Source organism: Chelonoidis abingdonii, chromosome 1, assembly GCF_003597395.2.
Source record: "Chelonoidis abingdonii isolate Lonesome George chromosome 1, CheloAbing_2.0, whole genome shotgun sequence".
In the NCBI taxonomy this organism is placed as follows: Eukaryota; Metazoa; Chordata; order Testudines; family Testudinidae; genus Chelonoidis; species Chelonoidis abingdonii.
In genome coordinates this window covers 308,910,232-308,933,483 of record NC_133769.1, presented here as the reverse complement: position 1 = coordinate 308,933,483, position 23,252 = coordinate 308,910,232, and the positions used below count along the sequence as shown (strand labels likewise).

General features: G+C 43.2%; 1 protein-coding gene across 1 annotated transcript in view; it reads right to left on the bottom strand.

The window, feature by feature from the left end:
• Positions 1–4,853: 4,853 nt before the first annotated feature.
• WBP4 (WW domain binding protein 4) overlaps positions 4,854–23,252 on the bottom strand; it is a 35,886-nt gene continuing 17,487 nt past the window's right edge. The window contains exons 7-10 of the mRNA XM_032776933.2: positions 22,059–22,125; positions 12,092–12,258; positions 10,812–11,023; positions 4,854–5,365 (exon numbers count right to left, since the gene is read on the bottom strand). Of these exons, the coding sequence (XP_032632824.1) occupies positions 5,158–5,365; positions 10,812–11,023; positions 12,092–12,258; positions 22,059–22,125 (654 nt within the window). The 3' untranslated portion in view covers positions 4,854–5,157. The remainder of the gene's footprint in view (positions 5,366–10,811; positions 11,024–12,091; positions 12,259–22,058; positions 22,126–23,252) is intronic.

Genomic DNA, 23,252 nt, shown 5'->3' with positions numbered 1-23,252 from the left:
TTCTAACAATTTTAATTTCTCATTTTAAGATTTTTTTTTTAAAACAACATATAGCTATAGTTAGGCATTTTCTACATAATCACAGCAATTTAGGTGTCCTATGCCACTACCTGCACAGTACTTTTCCTTACTGATCATGTTAGCAAAGAATAAATGTAACCATTACTTGACCTGGGACCACAAGGCCATTCAGAGCATCCTGAAAAGTTGTTCCTATGTGGGCTGGTCTCTGGCTACGTCTACACTACAGAATAATTCCGAATTACATTAAACCGGTTTTATAAAACAGATATTATAAATTCGATTTCACGCGGCCACACTAGGCACAGTAATTCGGTGCTGTGCGTCCATGGTCTGAGGCTAGCGTTGATTTCTGGAGCGTTGCATTGTGGGTAGCTATTCCATAGCTATTCCCATAGTTCCCGCAGTCTCCCCTGCCCCTTGGAATTCTGGGTTGAATCATTGTCGCGGGTGGTTCTGGGTAAATGTCGTCAGTCATTCCTTCCTCCGGGAAAACAACAGCAGACAATCCTTCGCGCCCGTTTTTCCCTGGATTGCCCTGGCAGACGCCATAGCACAGGGCAACCATGGAGCCCGTTCAGCTTTTTTATTTTTTACAGTCACCATATGTGTACTGGATGCCGCGGACAGAGGCGATACTCCAGCGCTACACAGCAGCATTCATTTGCTTTTGCATGATAGCAGAGATGGTTACCAGTCGTTCTGTACCGTCTACTGCTGGAGTAAACTGGCAATGAGATGACGGTTATCTCTCCCCCTTTGTACTGTCTACTGCTATCATGAGTGCCCCTGGCTGAGATCGGGGGGGCGCAAAAGCAAAAAGCTGGGAATGACTCCCCGAGTCAATCCCTCCTTTATGGTTTCTAAAATAGAGTCAGTCCTGCCTAGAAGTATGGGGACAAGTGTACTAGAGGACCACTGTGTATCAGAGAGCACAGCTGCTCCGTGTCAGTATTCACAGGGGGTGCCCCTGCAACAACCCCACCCGTTGCTTCCTCCTCCCCCAACCTTCCTGGGCTACCGTGGCAGTGTCCGCCCATTTGTGTCATGAAGTAATAAAGAATGCAGGAGTTTTTTAGTGACATAAAATGAGGGGGAGGCAGCCTCCCGGTGCTATGATAGTCCAGGCAGGACATTAAGCGGTGTGGGGAGAGGAGCCCAGCATCCCACTGCTATGATAGTCCAGGCAGTACAGAATCTTTTCTTTACACATGAAAGGGAGGGGGCTGATTGAAGCTCAGCCCCCAGTTGTTATGATGAAGACGGTTACCAGCCATTCTGTAACATCTACTGGAGTGACCAGGAATCTCTTCCTGTTCTGTTTTTAGCCAGGCGCCCCCCCGGGCTGGCCTCATCTCAGGCCAACATGTTAGATATTGAACAATTATCAAGCATTGGCGCTCGGGTTCATAAGGACCGTTACCAGTCCTACTGCACCGTCTGCCACCGGAGAGGGGAGGAGCGAATACTGCGCTTCACTGCTGCAGCATAGCGTCTACCAGCAGCATTCAGTAGACATAGGGTGACATTGAAAGAAGTCAAGAAATGATTTCTTTCCCTTTTCTTTCACGTAGTGGGGGGGGGGGTAAACTGAGGAGCTATTCCTGAACCACGCGGACAATGTGTTTGAACCTACAGGCACTGGGAGCTCAGCCAAGAATGCAAATTTTTCGGAGAATGCTGTGGACTGTGGGGATAGCTGGAGTCCTCAGTACCCCCTCCCTCCATTAGCATCCATTTGAGTCTCTGGCTTGCCGTTACGCTTGTCACGCAGTACTGTGTAGCCTGGAGATTTTTTCAAACGCTTTGGCATTTCGCTCTTCCATAACGGAGCTCTGATAGAACAGATTTGTCTCCCCATACAGCGATCAGATCCAGTATCTCCCGTACGGTCCATGCTGGAGCTCTTTTTTGGATTTGGGACTGCATCGCCACCCGTGCTGATCAGAGCTCCATGCTGGGCAAACAGGAAATATAATTCAAAAGTTCGCGGGGCTTTTCCTGTTTACCTGCCCACTGCCTCCGAGTTCAGATTGCTGTCCAGAGCGGTCAGTGGTGCACTGTGGGATACCTCCCAGAGGCCAATACTGTCGATTTCCGTCCACACTAACAGTATTCCGAAGTAATACTATCGATTTTAGCTTTACTCCTCTCGTTTTGTAGGAGTACAGAAATCGATTTAAAGAGCCCTTTAAATCAATTTAAAGAGCACCGTAGTGTGGACGGGTACAGCATTAAATCAATTTAACGCTGTTAAAATTGATTTAATGGCGTAGTGTGGACCAGGCCTCTGAGTGCACACTAAACAGCTCCTTGAAATTTCTCACAGCGTGGCAGGTACCACAATAAACACAATTGTCATGACAGAGCAACACAAGCAGCACACAAGGGCCTGAATCTGTAATCATTTAATTCTTCTCTGCATCCACAGAAAATATAACAGAGCTCCATAAATAAGTAAAATTCTATTGTAGTTCAGTCAATGTCCCCAATCCTGCACTCTTTAGGTTTGTCTACACACCCTTGCAGTACAGACTATGAGGGGATGAACTATAGCGTGCACTAGCATGCTGTGCTGTAACGTCATGTGGATGCCGCTGACAAGAATTAAAAGGTACCTACGTTTGCATTAACATAGTCTTGTTTGAAAGAGGACTAAGTTAACGTGAATTAGGTATCTCCTAATTTGTGCCAGCAGCATTCACACAGGGAAGTGACAGCACAACATGCTAGTGCAGGGGTTCTCAAACTGGGGGGTTGTGAGCCCTTAGGGGGTCACAAGATTATTACATGAGGGGTCATGAGCTGTTAGCCCCTACCCCAGATCCCGCTTTGCCTCCAGCATTTATAATGGTGTTAAATATATTAAAAAGTATTTTTAATTTATGGGGGGGGGGGTCACACTCAGAGGCTGGCTGTGTGAAAGGGGTCACTGGTACAAAAGTTTGAGAACCACTGTGCTACTGCATGCTGCAATTCACACGCCCTATAGGCTGAACTGCAGGGTTACAAAGACATTGCCTTTGCTCAAGTAAAAAGCCCATTGATTCAACGGGCGTTTTGCCAGAGTACAGAAATGAAGGGGGCAAGCACTTATAAGGTACATCACATTGTATCTGGGCACTGAAATACTTCATAGCTTGTACACATGCTCTATAGTTGACTGAGACGCTCTCTAACGAGGCACTCATGAGTTTAGAAGTGGCACCACTACACATTATGAACCCATGCTAGCTCTTCATTAGAAAGTCCATGAGCACCCAGGAGATCACAGTCAACAATTTGGGAAGCACTATGTATAGCCATCTTCTTTTACATCAGGAATGGTAATACACAAAAGCCAGTACGTGAACACTTCAACCTCCCTGGACATTCTATAACAGATTTAAAAGTAACTATTCTTGAACAAAAAAACTTCAGAAACAGACTTCAAGGAGAAACAGCAGAACTAAAATTCATTTACAAATTTAACACCATTAATTTCGGCTTGAATAGGGACTGCGGGTGGCTGGCTCATTACAAAAGCAGCTTTGCCTTTCCTGGAATTTGACACCTCCTCATCTATTATCGGGAGTGGACTACATCCACCCTGATAGAATTGGCCCGGTCAACATTGGTTCTCCACTTGTTAGGTAACTCCCTTCTCTTCATGTGTAATTAATTATATAATGCCTGCATCTGTAACTTTCACTCCATGCATCTGAAGAAGTGAGGTTTTTTTTTTAACCCACAAAAGCTTATGCCTAAATAAATCTGTTAGTCTTTAAGGTGCCACTGGACCCCTCATTTTTGTGGATACAGACTAACACGGCTACCCCATTACTTGACATTTTCCTTTGCAGTCCATAAACCTTTGATGATGCTAAATACAGACCACTCTATCATCTGAAAAAATAGAAATCAACTCAATTTGTGAATTTTAGGACACTAACCTTAAGAAAGTGTTTAATCGTTTACGTCATGGACTTCAAGCTGCAGCTTTCTGTTACAGCCCTGCAATCAACTATGTCCATCATCCTTCTGTTTTCCTCTCCTAACATACGTCCACATGTTGGGATCACTATACACTTGGTCTCCACCAGATTCTATGATCAGTAATCTGGCACTGTGTAGCTAGGTAGTGCACTCATCTGAACATTTCACACAAGCAACAGCCACTAAAATAGTGTCTTGCATTGGAGCATGACTCCAATTTTGAAGGACTTGCTCATGAAACTAGTGTGTGACCATTCCTGACTTACAAGGAAACAGACAAAGAAAATATGGAGAGAAGAAAGAAAATAAATGTGTACCTGGAGGAAAAATCATGGACATACAAATATATAGTAAAAAACACAATGGGGAAGATACCATAGAAAGAGGTGTGATACAGAGGTGGTACTTATCATGGTATCATGAAAAACAGATTAAGAAGAACAAGATTTGAATCTCTGTATACTTGCAATATATTTATCATGTATGTACAGTATTGTGTTCCATGAATCTAAGTTAGAACACTTGGCTGAGATTTTCAAAAGTTTCAAAACTCGCTTTTGTAACAAATGGGATCTGTGTGGCTCACTCCCCTACCTTGCTTTTGAAAATCTCAGACTATGCTTGGAGTGGGTCGCACTTGCATCACCTTCAATTTTGTAATTAAATTAAATCAAAAGCATATTTGCTGGAAGGCCACTCTGCTTATATCATATTGAGTCTTAATTCTACTTTCTAGTACATGGGTACCAGTGGACTGCCGCTTATCCACTCCTTGTGTTCACACACACCTTCTGTACCATATTTTTCCAAGTTATGCATTGATGTATTCCCACATACCTAGGAGAGTGATCAAAATCTTATATATTATATTGTATTTTAAGTAGCACACATTGAGCAAACTGAAATCAGGTAACAGGGTTAAAATAAAAAATAAATGTATTTACAACACTGCATAAATTGTGCAATTATCCATTCAGAAAACAAAATATAATCACATTAACATAAAAATAAAACATTTATTACAATCCACATTCAATACATTTTTGAATAACTATAAATTCTTAATTTCTAACCAACATTTTCTTTAAAAAAAGCTTGTTTAAAATAGTAACTTTTGACCCTCTCTCATTTAAACAGCATCTAAAATGCTTTGTTAATTTATTACTGATTAGTTGGTCTTTGTCGTAAATTTCTAGATTTTCCATTTTCAAATTTTCTCTTTTTGAAGATCGGCACCTCTTCTGTCAGGTCTCCAAGGGAGGTGACTGTTTTTTCTTTAAATATCATTTTTGCATCCTCTGGAACCTGGAGCACTGGCAGAGGCAGATAGTCACTCTCTGTACTGGGAAGCTCTAAGTCCACTTTTTCACTAGGAGAGGAGGTAAAAAAAAATAACTGCTGGATGACAAGAACAAGAATGGCACCACAGATGGCAGACAGCTCTTTTGTTTTCAGAGCAGCCCAACAAAATTGTTAGGAAATTTTATAACCCTGGCACAAGTTTACTTACCCATCCTCCTCATGACCATGATAATCTGGCATTAAAATAAATACTGTATTTGCCTTGGGTGGGCTGGCAAATAGCCAAACAGGGCCCCTATCCTGCAAACAATCAAGCATGTAAGCATTTTGCTTGTGTAAGTCCTATAATAACCAATATTGCTACTCATGTGTAAAGTTAAGCAGGTGCTTCAGTGTTTGCAGGGTCAACATCTAAGGGAACAATCTTTTGGTATATGATTAGGGAGTTTTGCCAAAGCACACAGGATCAGGTCACATGAGCTTGACTTTGAACAGGGGCTAAGCAGCTACACCCACCACTGAAGTCAACCAGAGCTGCAGGCAGCCAGCAGTCCTCACAATAAGACTTTAACCTAACAACTAAGAAATATAAGGGTTGAGTTGCAATCATCAGCTGCCCCTGTTTCTGTATTGTTCCACACAGTTTCAGCATTTCCCACTAAATGGTAAGCCCTTGGAGGCAAAAAATCTGTAAATTGTTTGGTACAACTTTCCTGCTGTGCAGCCTCTGAGATGCTACATCCATAATAAATAAGGCTATGATTTAGTCCTGGGTATTTTTAGTAAAAGGTGTGGAAAGGTAATGGGCAATAAACAAAAATTCATGGCCCCTGACCTGTCCATGACTTGTACTATATACCTCTGACTAAATCTTAGCTAGGGTGCAGGGTGAGGAGGTGCTTCTCTGGTGGGTAGGAGTGGGCCGCTGCTCTGGAGGGAGGGTCTGCTCTGGGGAGGAGGGCCCAGGGTTCAGCAGCATCAACTGCTGGGGGCCACTGAGCAGCAGCAGCTCTGGCTGCCCCTGAGGCCGCCTGCCTGTCACTGCTCCTGTTGCTCCCAGGACCGCTGCTCAGGTGCTCCCCAGGGCCAGCTGCACAGGCCAGTACTAAGGTGGTCCCTGGGGCCAGCTGCCTGGGCCACCCAAGCAGCAGGCAGTGCTGCTGGCCATGAGGCTGTTCCAGCAGTGCCGTTGCGGCTGGCGGTGGAGCCACTTCAGCAATGGCTGATGTGGCTGTCCCCAGGACCACCTGCTGGCCCCCAGATCAGTCACACTGGCCACTGCAGAAGTCACGTCACGTCACCTAACTAACTAAATGAACAAATGAATGTTATTACATTAAAAAAATAAATTAAAAGAGTCACTTTTATTGCATGGGCTCTGTCATAACGGGGTTAAAAAGAACTTTTGAAGTAATTTTGCTCAGATCCATTAATTGGATTGAGGGTTAATGAAGAAAGGAGGGAAATACAGAATATTTTGTACCTGCTTCAGACTAACCTCCACCATCCTAAAAGCCTGTGCTCCTGAAGATTGATATATTCTAACACACAGTGGTTTAGCCTCATATATTCACACCCTACACACTATTATAATAATCTTTGTACAAAATACTTCGTGATAATAATATCATGGTGAAATGTATGTAGCAACATTATATATAAAGTTATGAAATGTCTCTGTATGATGTTCTTCACATATGTTCAAAACCACACAGCCCTGCCTAGGCACAAGTATACCAAACGCAGAAATGTGTGTTGACCTCAATTTACATATAAGTAGTAAACAGCATCCTCGAGATAGTAGGGAGAAGAAATGGCAGGAGGCAAAGCACACTTGCATTTCACCAAACACGTGAGAAGGAAGAGCCTGGAGCCTCCTTCACCACTAGACTCCATGTTGCCTTCTTTACAGTTTGAATAACTTTGCTTTGAGTAATAACCATCATAAGAATCATAAGAATCCACTTCAAAAGAAAAGGGCAGAAAAAACCAAGCTATCTTTCTCTCTCTCTTACCTAAGACGACAAAGGAATCAGCCCTTTGGGAGGAGATCCTGACCTGGGAATTTGGTCAGCCCGATTGCTGGGAAAATGTAGTAAAGATTTTGCCTTGAACCAAGTCTAGCTTGTTAAGTTTTAGCTAAGAGAAAGCATTTTATCTATTTCTCTTGTTACCATTTTTAACTTTAATACCATATATTTGTACTCACTTAAAATCTCTCTTTCTCTGTAGTTAAATGAACTTGTTTTATTTTTACTCTAAACTAATCCCATGTTCTGTTTAAACTGCATGTTTGGTAACTCCAGGTAAAGTAGCAAACTGTTGAATATTGACCATTTACAGGGACAATGGACCTTTATATCAGAACTGTCCAGAAAACGGCTGAAAAGTGCAGAACTCAGGTTTTTGGGAAAATTCAGAACAGAGTGTGTTGGGTGGTAGAAGCCAGAGCGTCAGAAGAGTGCTGCTGACAGGCTGCTGGGGTCAGAGTTGCTGGGCCAGGGCTGCAGGTAAACAGACACTCAGGGTGTGACCTGCATGCTGTTAGGTTGTTTGTGAGTGGTCCTGATTGGAAGCTGCAATAGCAAGGCATTGTGCAGTACCCGAGGTTGCAGGGCAGGCGGTGACACAACCCCTCGCTGGGCTGGATTGCACCCCAGAATGTGACAATATATACAGTCATCCCTTATATTACTTTGGGAACTTTAAAAAAAAAACAAAAAACCCTTTAAAGTCCCTGAAATGAACTTCATCTGTTCCCTGAATAGCTTATAATTGGTCTCTACCACTAGAGCCCTGCAAATCCACAGGTATCCATTTTATATCCACAGACCATTTTGTGTATTGCAGCATGGATGAGGATACAAAATTTGTATCCGCACAAGGCTCTGTAGCACGCAAACACCCGAACAGCACGGGTGTCACCCAGCCTGCAGGCTCCAGCTTGGCTCTCTGAATCACGCAGCAGCATGCTGGGCATTCTAGCAGTTGTAGTCCTCAGCTTGCTTGCAGGGAGGAGGTAAACTACAGCTTCCAGAAGGGAGTGAGCCAAATGCCATTTTGAAGGTGTGGTTGTTCTTTAAACGAGCAGGTGGCAATGGCTGGGTGCATTGGAAAAATTGGAAAGAGGGCAACAAAAATGATTAGGGGGCTGGAGCACATGACTTATGAGGAGAGGATGAGGGAACTGGGATTGAGGAGGAGGGATTTGATAGCTGCTTTCAACTACCTGAAAAGGGGTTCCAAAGTGGATGGATCTACACTGTTTTCAGTGGTAACAGATGACAGAACAAGGAGTAATGGTCTCAAGTTGCAGTGGGGGAGGTTTAGGTTGAATATCAGGAAAAACATTTTCACTAGGAGGGCGGTGAGGCACTGGAATGGGTTACCTAGGGAGGTGGTGGAATCTCCTTCCTTACAGGCTTGACAAAGCCCTGGCTGGGATGATTTAGCTGGTGATTGGTCCTTCTTTGAGCAGGGGGTTGGACTAGATGACCTCCTGAGGTCCCTTCCAACCCTGATATTCTATGATTCTATGAAAATAATTAGAGCCGCTGCAACTGTGTAGGGGTGTCCGAGCCCCCCACAGGGACGGCAGCACCACATACAAGGATCCAGAATTGTAGCCTCCCTGCCCCAAGTGAAGAAGGAGGTACGGCAGGGGAGGAGCAGGTGGGAGGACAAGAGGTCTCTGAGAAGTGGAGTTAGGGGGGTTGGGTGTTGGGGGTTTGACACAGCTCTGCGTCACTGCTGCGCAGTGACCTGTGGAGCTTTTCAGAGCCCTGACAATCCAGAGAAATATGTAGATATCCAAAGACAATTTTTGCAGATTGTGGATTGGACACAGATGCACCTTTTTGTATCGGCACAGATCTCTATCTATCACTTTGTTTCTACAGTGGGCAAGCTAATGGGGCTCTAATTCTGATCAAGGCTCTGTGCTACTATAATCTAAATATTAATTAATGTTTGTGGGTTAAACTGAAAATCTCTCACAATAAGCCTAGCACCTCACTCCATGAATGGAAGATGTGACTGTCCTTCCTGTACTCAAAAGTCAACCCTCACCTCTGGAGTATGAGAGTGCCTTTTGTCATTGTTCCTCATTTCCATTATACTAGAACCACAGGTAACCCAGCTGGCACCTGACAACCCACAAGCAAATAAACATTTTGATTAGAATTTGCTAAATTGCCACCAAGATAAAGAAGACTTGCATCACAGCAGTTCTTGAAGAAAGGACAACGAAGGGTATGTGCAAAGTCCCTTTTGTCCACGGACAACCATCTTACATGAAAGAAATTAGGGAAAAGTGACAGCCTTAACTATACTGAGCTGAACAAGTGATGTTATACTATGATTCTTACCTATGGAACATTGAATTTGTAATTATTATTATTTGCATTACTGTAGTGCTTAGCAGTCCTACTCATGGACCAGATCTCACTAGGTATTGTGTAAACACTGAACAATAAGACGGTCCAATGATGGTACAACTTTGCATTTATCTAAGGATCCACACATCCTTATTAAATAACCCTTCTGAGACATGGAAGTGTTATCCCCATTTTACAGAGAGGGAAAATTAAGCACAAAGACGTTTAGTGACTTGACACAAGTTAACCAGCGAGTTTTGGGTAGAATCAGAAATGGAACCCAAGAGTCTTGACTCCCAATTGCCTTGCTCTAAGTAGCAAATTCCCCTATTTTTGAGGATGACACAAGCAATTTGTAGCAACTAGTAAATATTTTTACTGTTAACAGTGAAAGATATTTTTATACGAATAATAAGTGATTATTTTTACTCTAGTAAAATGTATTATTTTAATTAATTTATAAAAAGAGCATATGGGAAACTCATAAACAATAACAGCTATCTAAAAAGATCTAGTTCCATTTCTAGCTGCCTGTAGAGAAGCAACATGGGAAGGCTCTATCATGTCCTCCAATACATGAGACCACATGGTCATGTTTAATCTAATGAATGCGTAAGCAAGCAGAATACTTGATTTTACTAGATATGTAGCAATACGTGTGCAGGATTTAGCCTATAATTTTTACATAGAGAGAGAGTTCAACAAGCATTATCTGCTTCTCTGATCAAATATTACTGAATTTTCGGAAAAATATATACAGGGCCAAATTTTTAAAGGTGAAAAAATGGTATGCATGTCAGTTTGCATTCACACCCAGAATGGAGCCTACAAAATTACACTTAAAAATCTGGCCCATGGCATCTGAATGCTAAATCCATTGAAAACAATCATCACCTGCAATTTGTGAAGTTTACCCTGTGATTATAATGAACTTCAGCATTAAAAAAGAATGAAAACTACTTTTTAAATACTCACCATGGGTAAAACCCTTAAATCTTTACTCAGGCTAAACTCCCATTGACTTGAGTATTAAATATTACCTGAGTGAGGAATGCAGGTTTAGGGCCTATAGATAGGGCCTGTGGAACAGTAAGGTGATAGACATCTTATAAATACTCATGGTAAATGGACACTTACTATGGGTCTTCCTTTTCTGAAACTGCCTCCCAGTTTCCATAAGGGTTTGTCTTTTTAGATACATTATAGGAGGTAACTTGTGGAACTGATGGGGCCTCATCCTGAGCAACATCAGTTTCTTGTTTAACTTCCTGCCACTCTCCATAAGGGCTTATCTTTTTAACTCTGGGGGGCTTCTCTTCCTCTGTTTCTTCATCGCTGTCTCTTTTCATCTAAGAAAGAAAAAAAAACCTCACCTTCAGCAAAAATACTTAAATGAAACAACAGAATATTGCTCTTTTTCACATCTATTATTTATACTTTTCAACCAAGGAAAACCAAAAGCAATAAAGAAATAATATTTTAGTAGAATTTTACTACTTTTCTCCACAAGCTTCTTACTCCATTCAGAAAGAGACAATCATTCAATACACACATAAGAGGAACAATCATTAGAGCAAGCTATAGTTAAAAGGTCCCGTCTCACAGAGCTGAAAATGAGTGGAGTATCACATACACATTTACAAAACAAAGCTCTATCATATATATTTAACTTTTAATTATTTTTTTAATTAAATGTTCTTTGCACACTTTCTTATGGATATCATTTGGCAGAACTTTGACTAGTTTTGTATACAGTGTGGAAGAAAATCAGAATAATACCTTAAAGCACTTGTATCTGGGTATTTTCACATTTTAAATGAAAACACTACCTTTGGAAGCCCAAGTTACCGTATCTGGACTCAAAATAAAAGGCACTGGAAAAATTTTATCTACCCATACCTAAAATTACAGCCTTTATTGTGAACTTTAACATGAAGATATAGTACTTAGTTTTGATACTACTTTTATCCTACCATTGGTCTTGACGGAAAATTAATAGGAAAGCCTGTAAGCATCAAATTTTCAGACAACAGCCATGATCTTGTGGTGTTCCACTGTAAGCAGATACCTTTGAAGAATTTGGGCCAAAATTATAGCCATATATTGAAGTCAATATCAATCTGAGCATCATCTAATGGGGATGCCATTGCCCTTCCTTGGAAACCATGAGCACCTCTAGATACATCCAAGCCACGCACATTGAAGAATCTATCTTCCATGGTGTAACAGTGCTGCTGATATGCCTACAGATTAACAGTTATTCATTTTGCTTTTCAAGCACTATGAAGTGCTAATTCTTATCAATGTCAATAAGGTTTAACCTAACTACAATCAACATAGCCACCCAGAAAGATGAAATCACGTTATTCCGGAACATTAATATTGTACATAAAGTAAATCTGATGGAAAAAACTTACCTTTAAGTTTGCTTCTGGCTTTTGTACTTCACTTTTATTACCATCTTTCTCAGCATCTGATTCAGATCCCTTTGAATCTGCTGTTGTGTGTTCTTCAGGATGATTGTTATCTTTATTGCTTTCATACGAAGATGAAACAAAACCATCAGGCTTCTCCCACGTTGATACTGTTCAACATATTTGGACAGTCACATTATTCATATTTTAATTCTGGCCTTATATCAATTCCACTTTAACAACATTAGCTTTAAGGAGTACCATGTGCTCCATTTGAAAAATACAGTAAAGAATTTAGCATAAGCCCTTCCACTTTTCTTTTTTTCTCATGTTTTCTTTCTGAACTCCTCAAAAGTACTTTTTCAATATTTTATTTTTAAACACAAGTTTCATTACAGTTCCACTCAACTTATGATAAGACTTGCTGTATCCTGTCCTCTACTATGCATTTGATCTTTTATTTAAAGTAGAAATACTTCAATTAAACCTGTCCAATCTACTATACATTATTTACCTTTCATACCATTATTTCTTTTTTCAGATTGGATAATTTAACTATAACAACCCTAAAATGGATTAGGATTCTTTGGCATGTAACTGTGAATATAATTAACACAGCTATAACCCACACTGTTCCACACTACAAAAATACCTTTGACCATGCATTTGCCATCTCTTGCACCGATATTCCGATATAGTGTCCCAGCCCTCCACATAGATTTTAAAGCCAGCAACTCTACTTACAGATTGAAAGTCTATCAGTTTCCTCAGTGCTAGCTGATTCAGCAGAATACAGTAGAACTAAGGCTCTTTAATTAAAAAGCAGTGTTTACATATCCAAACCAGGTTTATTGGAAGTCTCTCAGACAGCTGAGGGACATGACCTTATCTTGAATTAAACAATGATGTTCCAGTAAACTTGTTGAGTGAGATGGTGTGATGGATGTATCCACAGATTGAAAATGCCAATGTCATCACTTAATTGCCTTAAATGCACTGCTTTTAATAAAATGTTCCACTATTAAGTTAAAAAACAAGTAATTTCCAGCATTCATTTGAAGAGTCAGCAATTAGCTGAAGAGTTTGCATAGACAGATTCTGTTTGACTAGCCAAACCAGTTTTATAACACTGGAAAGCACATTGACTCTCAAAAAATTATTTTAAAGGAACACTCAAATTAATAAAAACTATCATACTTTTGACATTATTTTCATAGTTTAGATATATTATTAATTAAAAACATTTAACAAATGCACTTCTAAGATTTATTATCTTCAAAGAGCAAAAGCTTTCTTATTTAGGTGTGTTGTACTGACATCTGGTGGCCTTCAAAGCTCTTAACAACAAAACAGAGTTTTTGTTGAAAATCATCTCTTCTTTAGAACACAGGGTTTACTAAGAGGACTTGTTCTCCAACAGAGTTAAATTGGACTGAAAATTAAAACCACAAAAATTTGTCTGGTGGTCACACTGACTGGTAACTCAAAATCCAACAGGTATAAAATAATACCAAGCAAAATAGTTTACAAAGAAGTTGTTCATGCAGGTTACACATCCATGTATAACTGTAAAAAGCAACAAAACACAAATGATAAAATACAAACTGGAGTTCAAAAGAGAGCACTGACAAATGACCTGCAAACAAATCTACAAAAAACACAAACCAAAACCCATTTTTTTCAATATTTATGCTACATATGCTGAGAAGAGTTATTTTTCTGCTTCCCTAGAAATATCAAGACTGCCAAGTCTGATTTTCCCTGTTTTTTCTGGAGAACATGTCAGTAGTCTCAGATGTTGTCTATTCTATGCTCTGAAGACTTAAGTGAAGAGCGGGTTCTTTAATCATTTAGAAAGAATTTATTTCTCCAAAATGTTGATTAGTTGTTACAGTTAAATAGGTGTTAACAAAAAACAAATGAAAATCAAAGAGTTTTTACAAGAAATTGACCAAAATCACTTTCCTTCTCAGTAGCTTAACTTTCATTCTTTTGGCATTATTTCACTAGTTCTCCATCCTAGAATCCTTTCAAGACTAGACAAATGCTGAATTTCTAATATGGATGAAAAACAACAACAAATAAAGAAATAAAGCCATCCTTTCAAGTCTTCTTCATACATCATAATGAATCAAAAGAAGGACACAGCTCAATTTTTTTGCAGGTGAAGAGGGATTTTAAGTTGGATTGCTTAAACCTCTTTGTTTCCAGATATTTAACTCAAAATTCTGACACCCAAGGAAAAAAGTTCTCTATTAAAGATTCAAACCAGCATTGGCGCCGACACCGTGCTCCGGGGCTGGAGCACTCACGGGGAAAAATGGTGGCTTCTGAGCACCCAACAGCAGCCACCCTATCAGCTTTTCCCCATCTCCCCAGGGCGCCTCCCGCCCACCATCAGGCCCCACAAACAGCTGTTTTGCTGCATGCAGGCAGGAAGCTCTGGAGGGAAGAGGGGAAGAGTGAGGACACAGGATGCTTGGGGGAGGATGCGGAACTGGGCGGGAAGAGGTGAGGCGGGGATGGGGCCTTGGGGGAAGGGATGGAGTTGGGGAGATTTGGGACAGAGCCAGGGGTTGAGCACCCCCCGGCACTTTGGAAAGTCAGCAACTTGCGCTGTCAATTAATCGCAGTTAACGTCTGTGATTAACTGAAAGCAAAATTCACGAGTCAATTTTTTTAATGTGTTAATCACATGCCTGTGGGTGGGGCAGAAGGCACCACCGGGGGTGTGGGGGGCGCTAAGCCTCAGCCCGCAGCTCCATAGACAGCGGAAGGGCTGAAGCAGCTCCAACCTGCAGCTTTCCCGGCGGCAAGGGGGCTGGAGCCCTGTGCCCCGAACCCTGACAACAGCTGAAGTTCTGAGCCCCAAACTGGGCTGAAGCCCTGTGCGAGCCTTGAGAGCGGGCTGAAGTGCTGAGACTCACAGGGGTTGAAGTCCTGAGCCCCTTTCCCCCAGAGGGGCTGACGCCCTGAGCTGTAGCCAAGAGCCCCCAGCCCTAACCCTATATTTGAAAGTAAAGAAGATCCCCAAAATTTAAATAAATGGTATTCTAATATTGTTTAACAGTGCAATTAAAACTTCTATTGGTGTATTGTGGCACGAAGGAATTTGAGAGTTTTCAGGAGACGGGGCAGTTTTTGATTAGCCCCTCTCCCTCTTGGTAGTATTCCCCTTTTGGGATAGGGGATTGGCCATCCCATTTTGGATTCCTGGGTGATAGGTGATAATTAAATTGATCTGAGAGAAAAATAATGCCCACCTGAGCTATCTTTGGTTCAAGGCTTGAGCCTTCCACAGATACTCAAGGTTCTTAAGGTCGGAAAAGACTTGCACTGGGTGTCGGGTTCCCTCAAGGTGATGGTGCCAGAATTCCAAGACTAATTTAATTGTGAGTAGTTCCTTATCTATTATCTTATAATTTCACTCTTCAGGGGGTGAGTTTTCAGGAGTAGTTGGTGCAGGAGTGCAACACGTGCTGTGGAGCATGCTTCTGAGATAGTGTGGCCTCGATGGTTACATTGGAGGCCTGGCTTCCACTATGAATGCCTGGGCCGAGTCTGGGTGTGCTAGAAGCAGAGCAGTGGTGAAAGCAGCCTTCAGGTGTTCAAAAGCATAGCGAGCTTCACGTGTCCAAACAAATTTGATGGCCTTGTAGAATAGGTTGGTTATTGGGCTATTTACCTTGAGAAACCTGTAATGAACAATTGGCAAAATTTGCAAAGCCCAGAAGAACTGTAACTCCCAGAGGGAATAGGGCACTGCCCAGTTGCGGATGGCCTTTACCTTCCGGGGGTCCATCTTGACTCCTTCTGGGGAAGGACTGGTCAAAGGTACATTTTTCCATTGTCACAAAAAGCCCAGGCTTCTGTAGTCTTTTCAGGATGGAATGAATGTGGTAACAAATCTGTTTAGGATTATCTGAAAACGCAAGTATGTTACTGAGATGGATGATTACATACTGGTCCAGGATGTCTTGAAATATGTTGTTCATGAAGTGTTGAAAGGTTGCAGGAGCATTTGTCAGCCCGAATGGCATTACTAAATATTTGAAGTGCCCATAGTGGAGTTTGAAAGAGAGTCTTCCATTCATCTCCTACCTTGATGCGCACTAGGTTGTAAGCATCCAAGAAATCCAGTTTGGTGAAAATTCTGGCAGACCACACATGATCTAGTACCTCTGATATTAAGGGCAGGGGATACTGGTTTTGGACCATCACCTGGTTTAGAGCCCGATAGTCTACAGAAAGGCTTAGCATTCCGTCTTTTTTCTTAATGAAAAGGACCAAAGCCCTTGCTGGGGAGGTAAAGTAATGGATGAAGCCCTTGTCCAGGTTTTCCTGGACACACACACGAAGGGCTGCCAGTTCTGGTTTGGACATTGCGTAAATATGTCCATAAGGGACCTTTGCTCCAGGCTGCAGATCTATGGGGCAGTTGTAGTCCTGGTGCGCAGGTAGCGTGTCTACATTTTTCTTTTTTAAAAATGTCTGCATAATCCTAATACTCTTCAGGGAGATGGGGACTCAACCTTGGGAGTGACTCCTTCCGGTTAGTCACCACCATCTTGCGTTCCCCCACAGGTGCTGTTGTTTCCAACTGGCTACAGGAAACCGGGACTGGAGGCTTGAAGCCAGCTGCACACAGGCAGACCCTTCAGCAGTATTCCGAGGGAAAGCGGACTCTTTTTTTCTCGCCAGGAGATGCAAGAGTCATGCTGCTCCAGCCAGGTAATGCCAAGAATTAGGAGGCAGTGTAGAGAATGGATCATATTGAACTGTAGCACTTCCCAAAGGGGCAGGATTACAGCTTTTAGGGGTTCTGTTTCCTGCATTACTCATCCTGAGGACAGGATGTATCCATGTATTGCCTCTACAAGGACTGATGTAGGGTTTAAACAGAGGGGGATTTGTAGTGATCAAGCAGCTTTAGCATCTATGATTTTATTGATAGTCCTGGAATCAATCAGGTTCTACTAAGGGGGAATCAGTTTGGCCTCATTCATGGTACATAACTGTACTCACACTTGGAAGTGTTAGGAGGACCTGCATGTCCTGGATCAAGTTTCTCTTGAGGGCTGGGGAGTAGTTCCAGAGCATAGAGCCCTGGTGGTGCCCAGGCTGCCTCTCCCCCACCATAGGGCCTGGGCTCACTCATTTCCCAATTCCTTGCGGGTTGAGGTCAATAATGGACAAGAGGCAATGGCATATCCTCGTGCTTCGCAATAAATGCATAGATTACTGTGCAGTCATTGTTTCTTTTCTTCCAGGGTCAAACATCAGTGACCTAGATCAACCTGAATCAGTTCACAGTTGGACTCTAGGGTTTCTGGCGTGGGGTGTGAGCAAAGTGGTGGCAGCGTGCCCCATCTCTCTTCCTTTCATAGATTCATAGATTCTAGGACTGGAAGGGACCTCGAGAGATCATCAAGTCCAGTCCCCTTCCCTCATGGCAGGACCAAATACTGTCTAGACCATCCCTGATAGACATTTAGCTAATCTACTCTTAAATATCTCCAGAGATGGAGATTCCACAACCTCCCTGGGCAATTTATTCTAGTGTTTAACCACCCTGACAGTTAGGAACTTTTTCCAAATGTCCAACCTAAACCTCCCTTGCTGCAGTTTAAGCCCATTGCTTCTTGTTCTGTCCTTAGACGCTAAGATGAACAAGTTTTCACCCTTTTAGATACCTGAAAACTGCTATCATGTCCCCGCTCAGTCTTCTCTTTTCCAAACTAAACAAACCCAATTCTTTCAGCCTTCCTTCATGGGTCATGTTCTCTAGACCTTTAATCATTCTTGTTCCTCTTCTCTGGACTCTCTCCAATTTCTCCACATCTTTCTTGAAATGCGGTGCCCAGAACTGGACACAATACTCCAGTTGAGGCCTAACCAGTACAGAGTAGAGCGGAAAAATGACTTCTCGTGTCTTGCTCACAACACACCTGTTAATGCATCCCAGGATCACGTTTGCTTTTTTCCCCCCCAAGAGCATCACACTGTTGACTCATATTTAACTTGTGGTCTACTATAACCCCCTAGATCCCTTTCTGCTGTACTCCTTTCTAGACAGTCTCTTCCCATTCTGTACGTGTGAAACTGATTGTTCCTTCCTAAGTGGAGCATTTTGCATTTGTCTTTATTAAACTTCATCCTGTTTACCTCAGACCATTTCTCCAATTTGTCCAGATCATTTCAGCCAGTTGTTGATGCAGAGAAAGAGATCAGTAAAAGCGTCCAAGTAGGTTGGGGTCTCAACATGGGTTAGCTTATCCTTTACCACCTCACCAAGGCCACACCAAAAATGCAGAATTTGGGCTGCCTCATTCTACTTAATGTCAGCCATGAAGTGACGGAACTAGGAAGCATACGAGGTAGCTGGCCCTTGCTCTTGCTGGAGCCTTCGTAGTGTGGCTTCTACTGGGCAACTGTGATGAGGGTCATCAAACGTGCAGAAAATGCTCACAGGAAGGTCTTCCAGTCTGTTAACACCTGGCTGTCCTGCTCCAGCATGGGAGAGGCCCAATCCAGGGCTTTTCCAGCTAGCAAACTGATCACTAGTCCCACCCTGGCCAGAGGGGGAAAAAAAGGAAATTGGCTCAGGAACCCCCTGACCCTCTAGTGGTTTCCATCAAAAAATTTGGGTAGTGGTACTGCAGGACCCTGTTCAGAGGGCAGTGACCCAACCCAAGCCTAGAGCACAGATCTCTCTTTCTGGGACTGTAGTAGCAGCTCGCAGAGTGTCTAATTTTCCACTAGGAGCTGTATCACTTGGGAATGGAGCAGATGGTTCTTGGTTTGGAGTTGCACAACCCACTCCTGCAGTTCTAGTACCCCATGGGGTCCAATGGGTGATGGTAGATCCGTCCCTTCCATATCCCTGTTAAGGGGCTCCTGCAAAGGGGGTCAGAAGCGGGTCTGGGCAAACTGTAAGAGACCATGGCATAGGCGGTCTGCACTAGCGGTCACAGCGGGGCTGGTGTCCACACATCAGGGACAGTATTCAGTGAGCAGAGGTCGAAGGAATTGCTAGACCCGGGTTCCATAAGCAAGAATTCAGGTCAGAGTCAGGCTGAGGTTAGAGACCAAGATCAGGGAAGTATCAGGCTAGAGTCAGGAGGCCAGAGTCAGGAAGCCAGAGTCAAGCTAAGGTTGGAGGCTGGAGATCGGGAGATGAATTGAGATCAATTGCAACATGCCCAAAGTTTGTGTTGTTGCCTAGACAATTTGCTAGGGCATCCCCAAGGGTTAACTAGGCTGCTCACCCAACCAGAGGGCCGCATGGCACTGTCACTCTGGCTTCCTTGGGAATATTTCCTACAGAGCCTATTCTCCACAGTGCTCTCTAGCTGTCTCTCTCCATGGCCTCCCAATGGCATTGTGGTCATGTTAGCTGTTCCATGCTCTGCAGACCCAGGTTCTAGTCCCTGCATCCTTACAGTAAGGCGCTCCATTATCCTGTACAAGGTGGGGCTCAGCTGCTCCCCGGTACTGTTTACCTTATCACTTGCAGCCTGAACCTCATGAAGAGTCTGGCTTGGACGTATGTAGGCTGAAGGGGGAGCACATCCCCACGATGAATCTTGCACATAGTTAATGTAGCATGATGCTGCTCTATCCTTCTCTCTGGACTTGGGGATTGCCTTTTAAGGTGGAGTTCTAATTGATTGTAGCTATAATGGCCGGGAGCACAAAGGGTCCCCATAGTTGGGACAAAAGCAGAGAATCTGCACATGGCCAGTCTTGTTCTACTATCAGTCCCAGAGATCAATAGTGTTTAGAGACAGAACAGTTGCCTGTTTTGAGGGGGTGTGCAGAAAGCTGCATTACACAATAAAAGCGATTAAGGAAAATTCTTAGAGGATCTCTGCAATCTCTCTCCCACTGGTATTTCTGTAGGAGGGTGGCAATACCACGACCCCCTGCAACTCCCTTCTCGGTCAGGACCCCAACTGGAGAAACACTCGTCTCCTCCCTGAAATCTGTATAGTATAGGGTAAAAGCACACAAAAGATCAGATTTCACTGGAGGAGACCAGATTTCAGTCTGTGATGCGTTTCTCATGGCTGTGAATTTGGTAGAGCCCTACTCATTGAACATGTTATCTGCAATTGCTGTCTCAAGCTCCTCTTCTCCAATTCCATCCTAGATCCTTGCCAGTCTGGCTTCTACCCCTTGACCTTTTGCTCTCGCCTCTTCGTAGCCAAATCTCAGAACCATACTTCATCCTCATCCTCTTTGACCTGTCAGACATCTTTAACCATTTACCATGATCATCTTCTTGAAACCACGTTCTCCCTTGGCTTCCATGATTCTGTCCCCTCCTGGTTTTCCTCCTACCTCTCTAATAATTCTTTTAGTGTGCTCTTTGGAGGATCCTCCTCATCTGCCCTCCAACTGTCTGTGGGGGTTCCACAAGGCTCTGTCTTTGGTTCCCTTCTCTTCTCTATCTATACCTTATATCTCAGTAATCTCATCCACACACACAAGTTCAGTACCATCCCTGTGTGGATGATTCACAGATCCTCCTCTCTACTCCAGACCTGTCCCTTTTGTCCAAACTAACATCTCAGCCAGTCTCTCTGACATCTCCTCGTGGAGGTTTAGCCCAAGCTCAACATGGCTAAAACAGAGCTCTTAATCTTCACCTGCAAGCCCTTCCTCCGACTCCTTTCTCAATCACTGTGGATAACATCACCATCCCTCCTGTCACTTGGGCCCATAACCTAGGCATCATCTTCAACTGGGACCTCTCTCTAGGTCCTCACATGAATGCTACATCTAAGTCTTGCAGATTCTTTCTACATAACATCTCTAAAATATGGCCTTTCCTATCCTTCCACACAGCTAACACTCTCGGCCTGGCTCTCATGATCTTGTGTCTCATCATTTACTCCATTGTTATCTTTTCTGGCCTTGACAAACACATTCTTGTCTCACTGATATCTATTCAAAATGCTGCTGCAAAGATCATTTTCCTAGCCTGTTGCTTTGACCATGTCACCCCTCTCTTTGCATCCCTCTACTGTCTTCTCCTTCTCTATCAAATCAAAATTAGCTTCTTTGTCTTCACTTCCGAGGCCGTTCATGACCTATCCCTGCCCTTCCTATCATTTCTCATTCACTATCAAAAGACTGACTCCTTGCTCCGATCAGCCCAAGATGCCAGCCTCCACTGCCCACCTGTTACATTTTCACAACAAGCACCCGCATGCTTTCTCCCATGCTGCCACTCATGCTTGGGAAAATCTCCCCGCAAACATCCACAAAACTAAATCCCCCTTCAAACTCTTTTGCCAGGAAGCCTGCAAAAAATTTGACAACAACTAGGTTGCTGGCATCCTGAAACAAGAGCCTATCATGTTGACCAATATTGTCTCAGTGTATCCTTATACTGTATTCATCTGTTGTCTCTTGTCCTGTACTTAGACTGTAAGCTCTTTGGGGCAGGGACTGTTTTTTGTACAGCATCTAGCACAATGAGGTACTGGTCGATGGCTGGGATTCCTAGGCACTACTATAATATAAATAATAATAACAACAACAACAATTGTAGCACTAAAGTCACATAAAAAACAAAAACAAAAACAAAACAAGAGCCTGTCCCTCTTTGGTTTCCAAATAAAATTTTTTTACTAAAATTATGTATATGGATTATCCATACTTCACAGTTACAAACTGAATGTGTAGACATATATGAAATTATTATGTTCGCGTGCCATCAAAGATAGTGAAGAAACCATTCATCTGCATGCAACAGTTTGCCTGCAGGCCAACAAAACGAGGAGTGGTTTAACAAAGCATACAGCATCAGACGAGTTAGCAATAGGCATAATTTAGCCATTACTACATTTTCAAACGATGCAAAATTTTGAAATAGTTCTAAGAAAGTTTTACTAAAAACAAAAAACAAAACAAAAGCATCTCTTTTGAGGCAGAGCTCAGTTGTGAAAATGATGTTGCTTACCTCCTGTTTCTGTATTATAATAGTAGGTCTGACCATCTTCACTGACTCCTTCCACCCATACCCCTGTCTAATGAAAACACACAGAAAGTAAATTAGTGAAATAAATTTTAATGACTAATCAAATAATTGCTGATAAACTATAAAGATATTCAGTCCTCCAGTACTTTCCAGTGATGGTAATTATGATGTGTTTAGGGCCTGCTCCAACTCATATTAAAGTTTTTAGAAAAATTCCCCATTGACTCTGCTGAGGGATAGGGACCTCATAACTTAAAGTAATACATGTGCAAACATGCACACAGACACTCTCTATATTTCACACATATATACAAATATTAGTTATTAAAAATAGGATGCTCAGTAGCAAACACTGTAGTTAAGGTTGCCAAACAGTTGAAATTACAACTTATCCCATTATTATTTTCACATGCTTGTGGCAGGGCTGCCCAGAGGATTCCGGGGGTCTGGGGTCTTCGGCGGCGGGCAGCCCCCCCTTCGGCAGTAAGTCGGCGGCGGGGGGGTCCTTTCGCTCCAGGACCCGCTGTCGAAGTATCCCGAAGACCTGCGTGGGGGCCCCCTGCCACCAAATTACCACCGAAGCGGGCGGCCCCCTGCTGCTGAAGTGCAGCCGGGGCTCCCGCCGCCGGTCTTCAAGGCACTTTGGCAGTGGGTCCCGGAACGGAAGGGCCCCCGCCGCCGAATTACCGCCAAAGACCCGGCTGCACTTTGGCGGCAGGTCCCACTTCGGCGGTAATTCGGTGGCGGGGGGTCCTTCCGCCATGGAGCAGAAGGACCCCCTGCCGGTGAAGACTGGGAGCAGAAGCAGCTCGGGGGGCCCAGGCCCTGCGACAGTTTTCCGGGGCCCCCGGAGCGAGTGAAGGACCCCGCTCCAGGAGCCCTGAAAAACTCTCATGGGGAGCCCTGCAGGCCCCGGGGCAAATTGCCCCACTTGCCCCCCACCTCTGGGCGGCCCTGGCTTGTGGCTTTCCAAAACATTCACTGCTTGAGTTTCAGAGTGGTAGCTGTGTTAATCTGTATCAGCAAAAACAAAAAAGAGTCCTTGTGGCACCTTAGAGACTAAAATTTAGGACTCTTTGTTGGTTTTACTGTTTGAGTTGACATTCTCCATAGTTGGGTTTCTGACCTAAAGTTAACAGAAAAGTTCTCAGTAAGTCTCAGAAAAATTCATCTAGG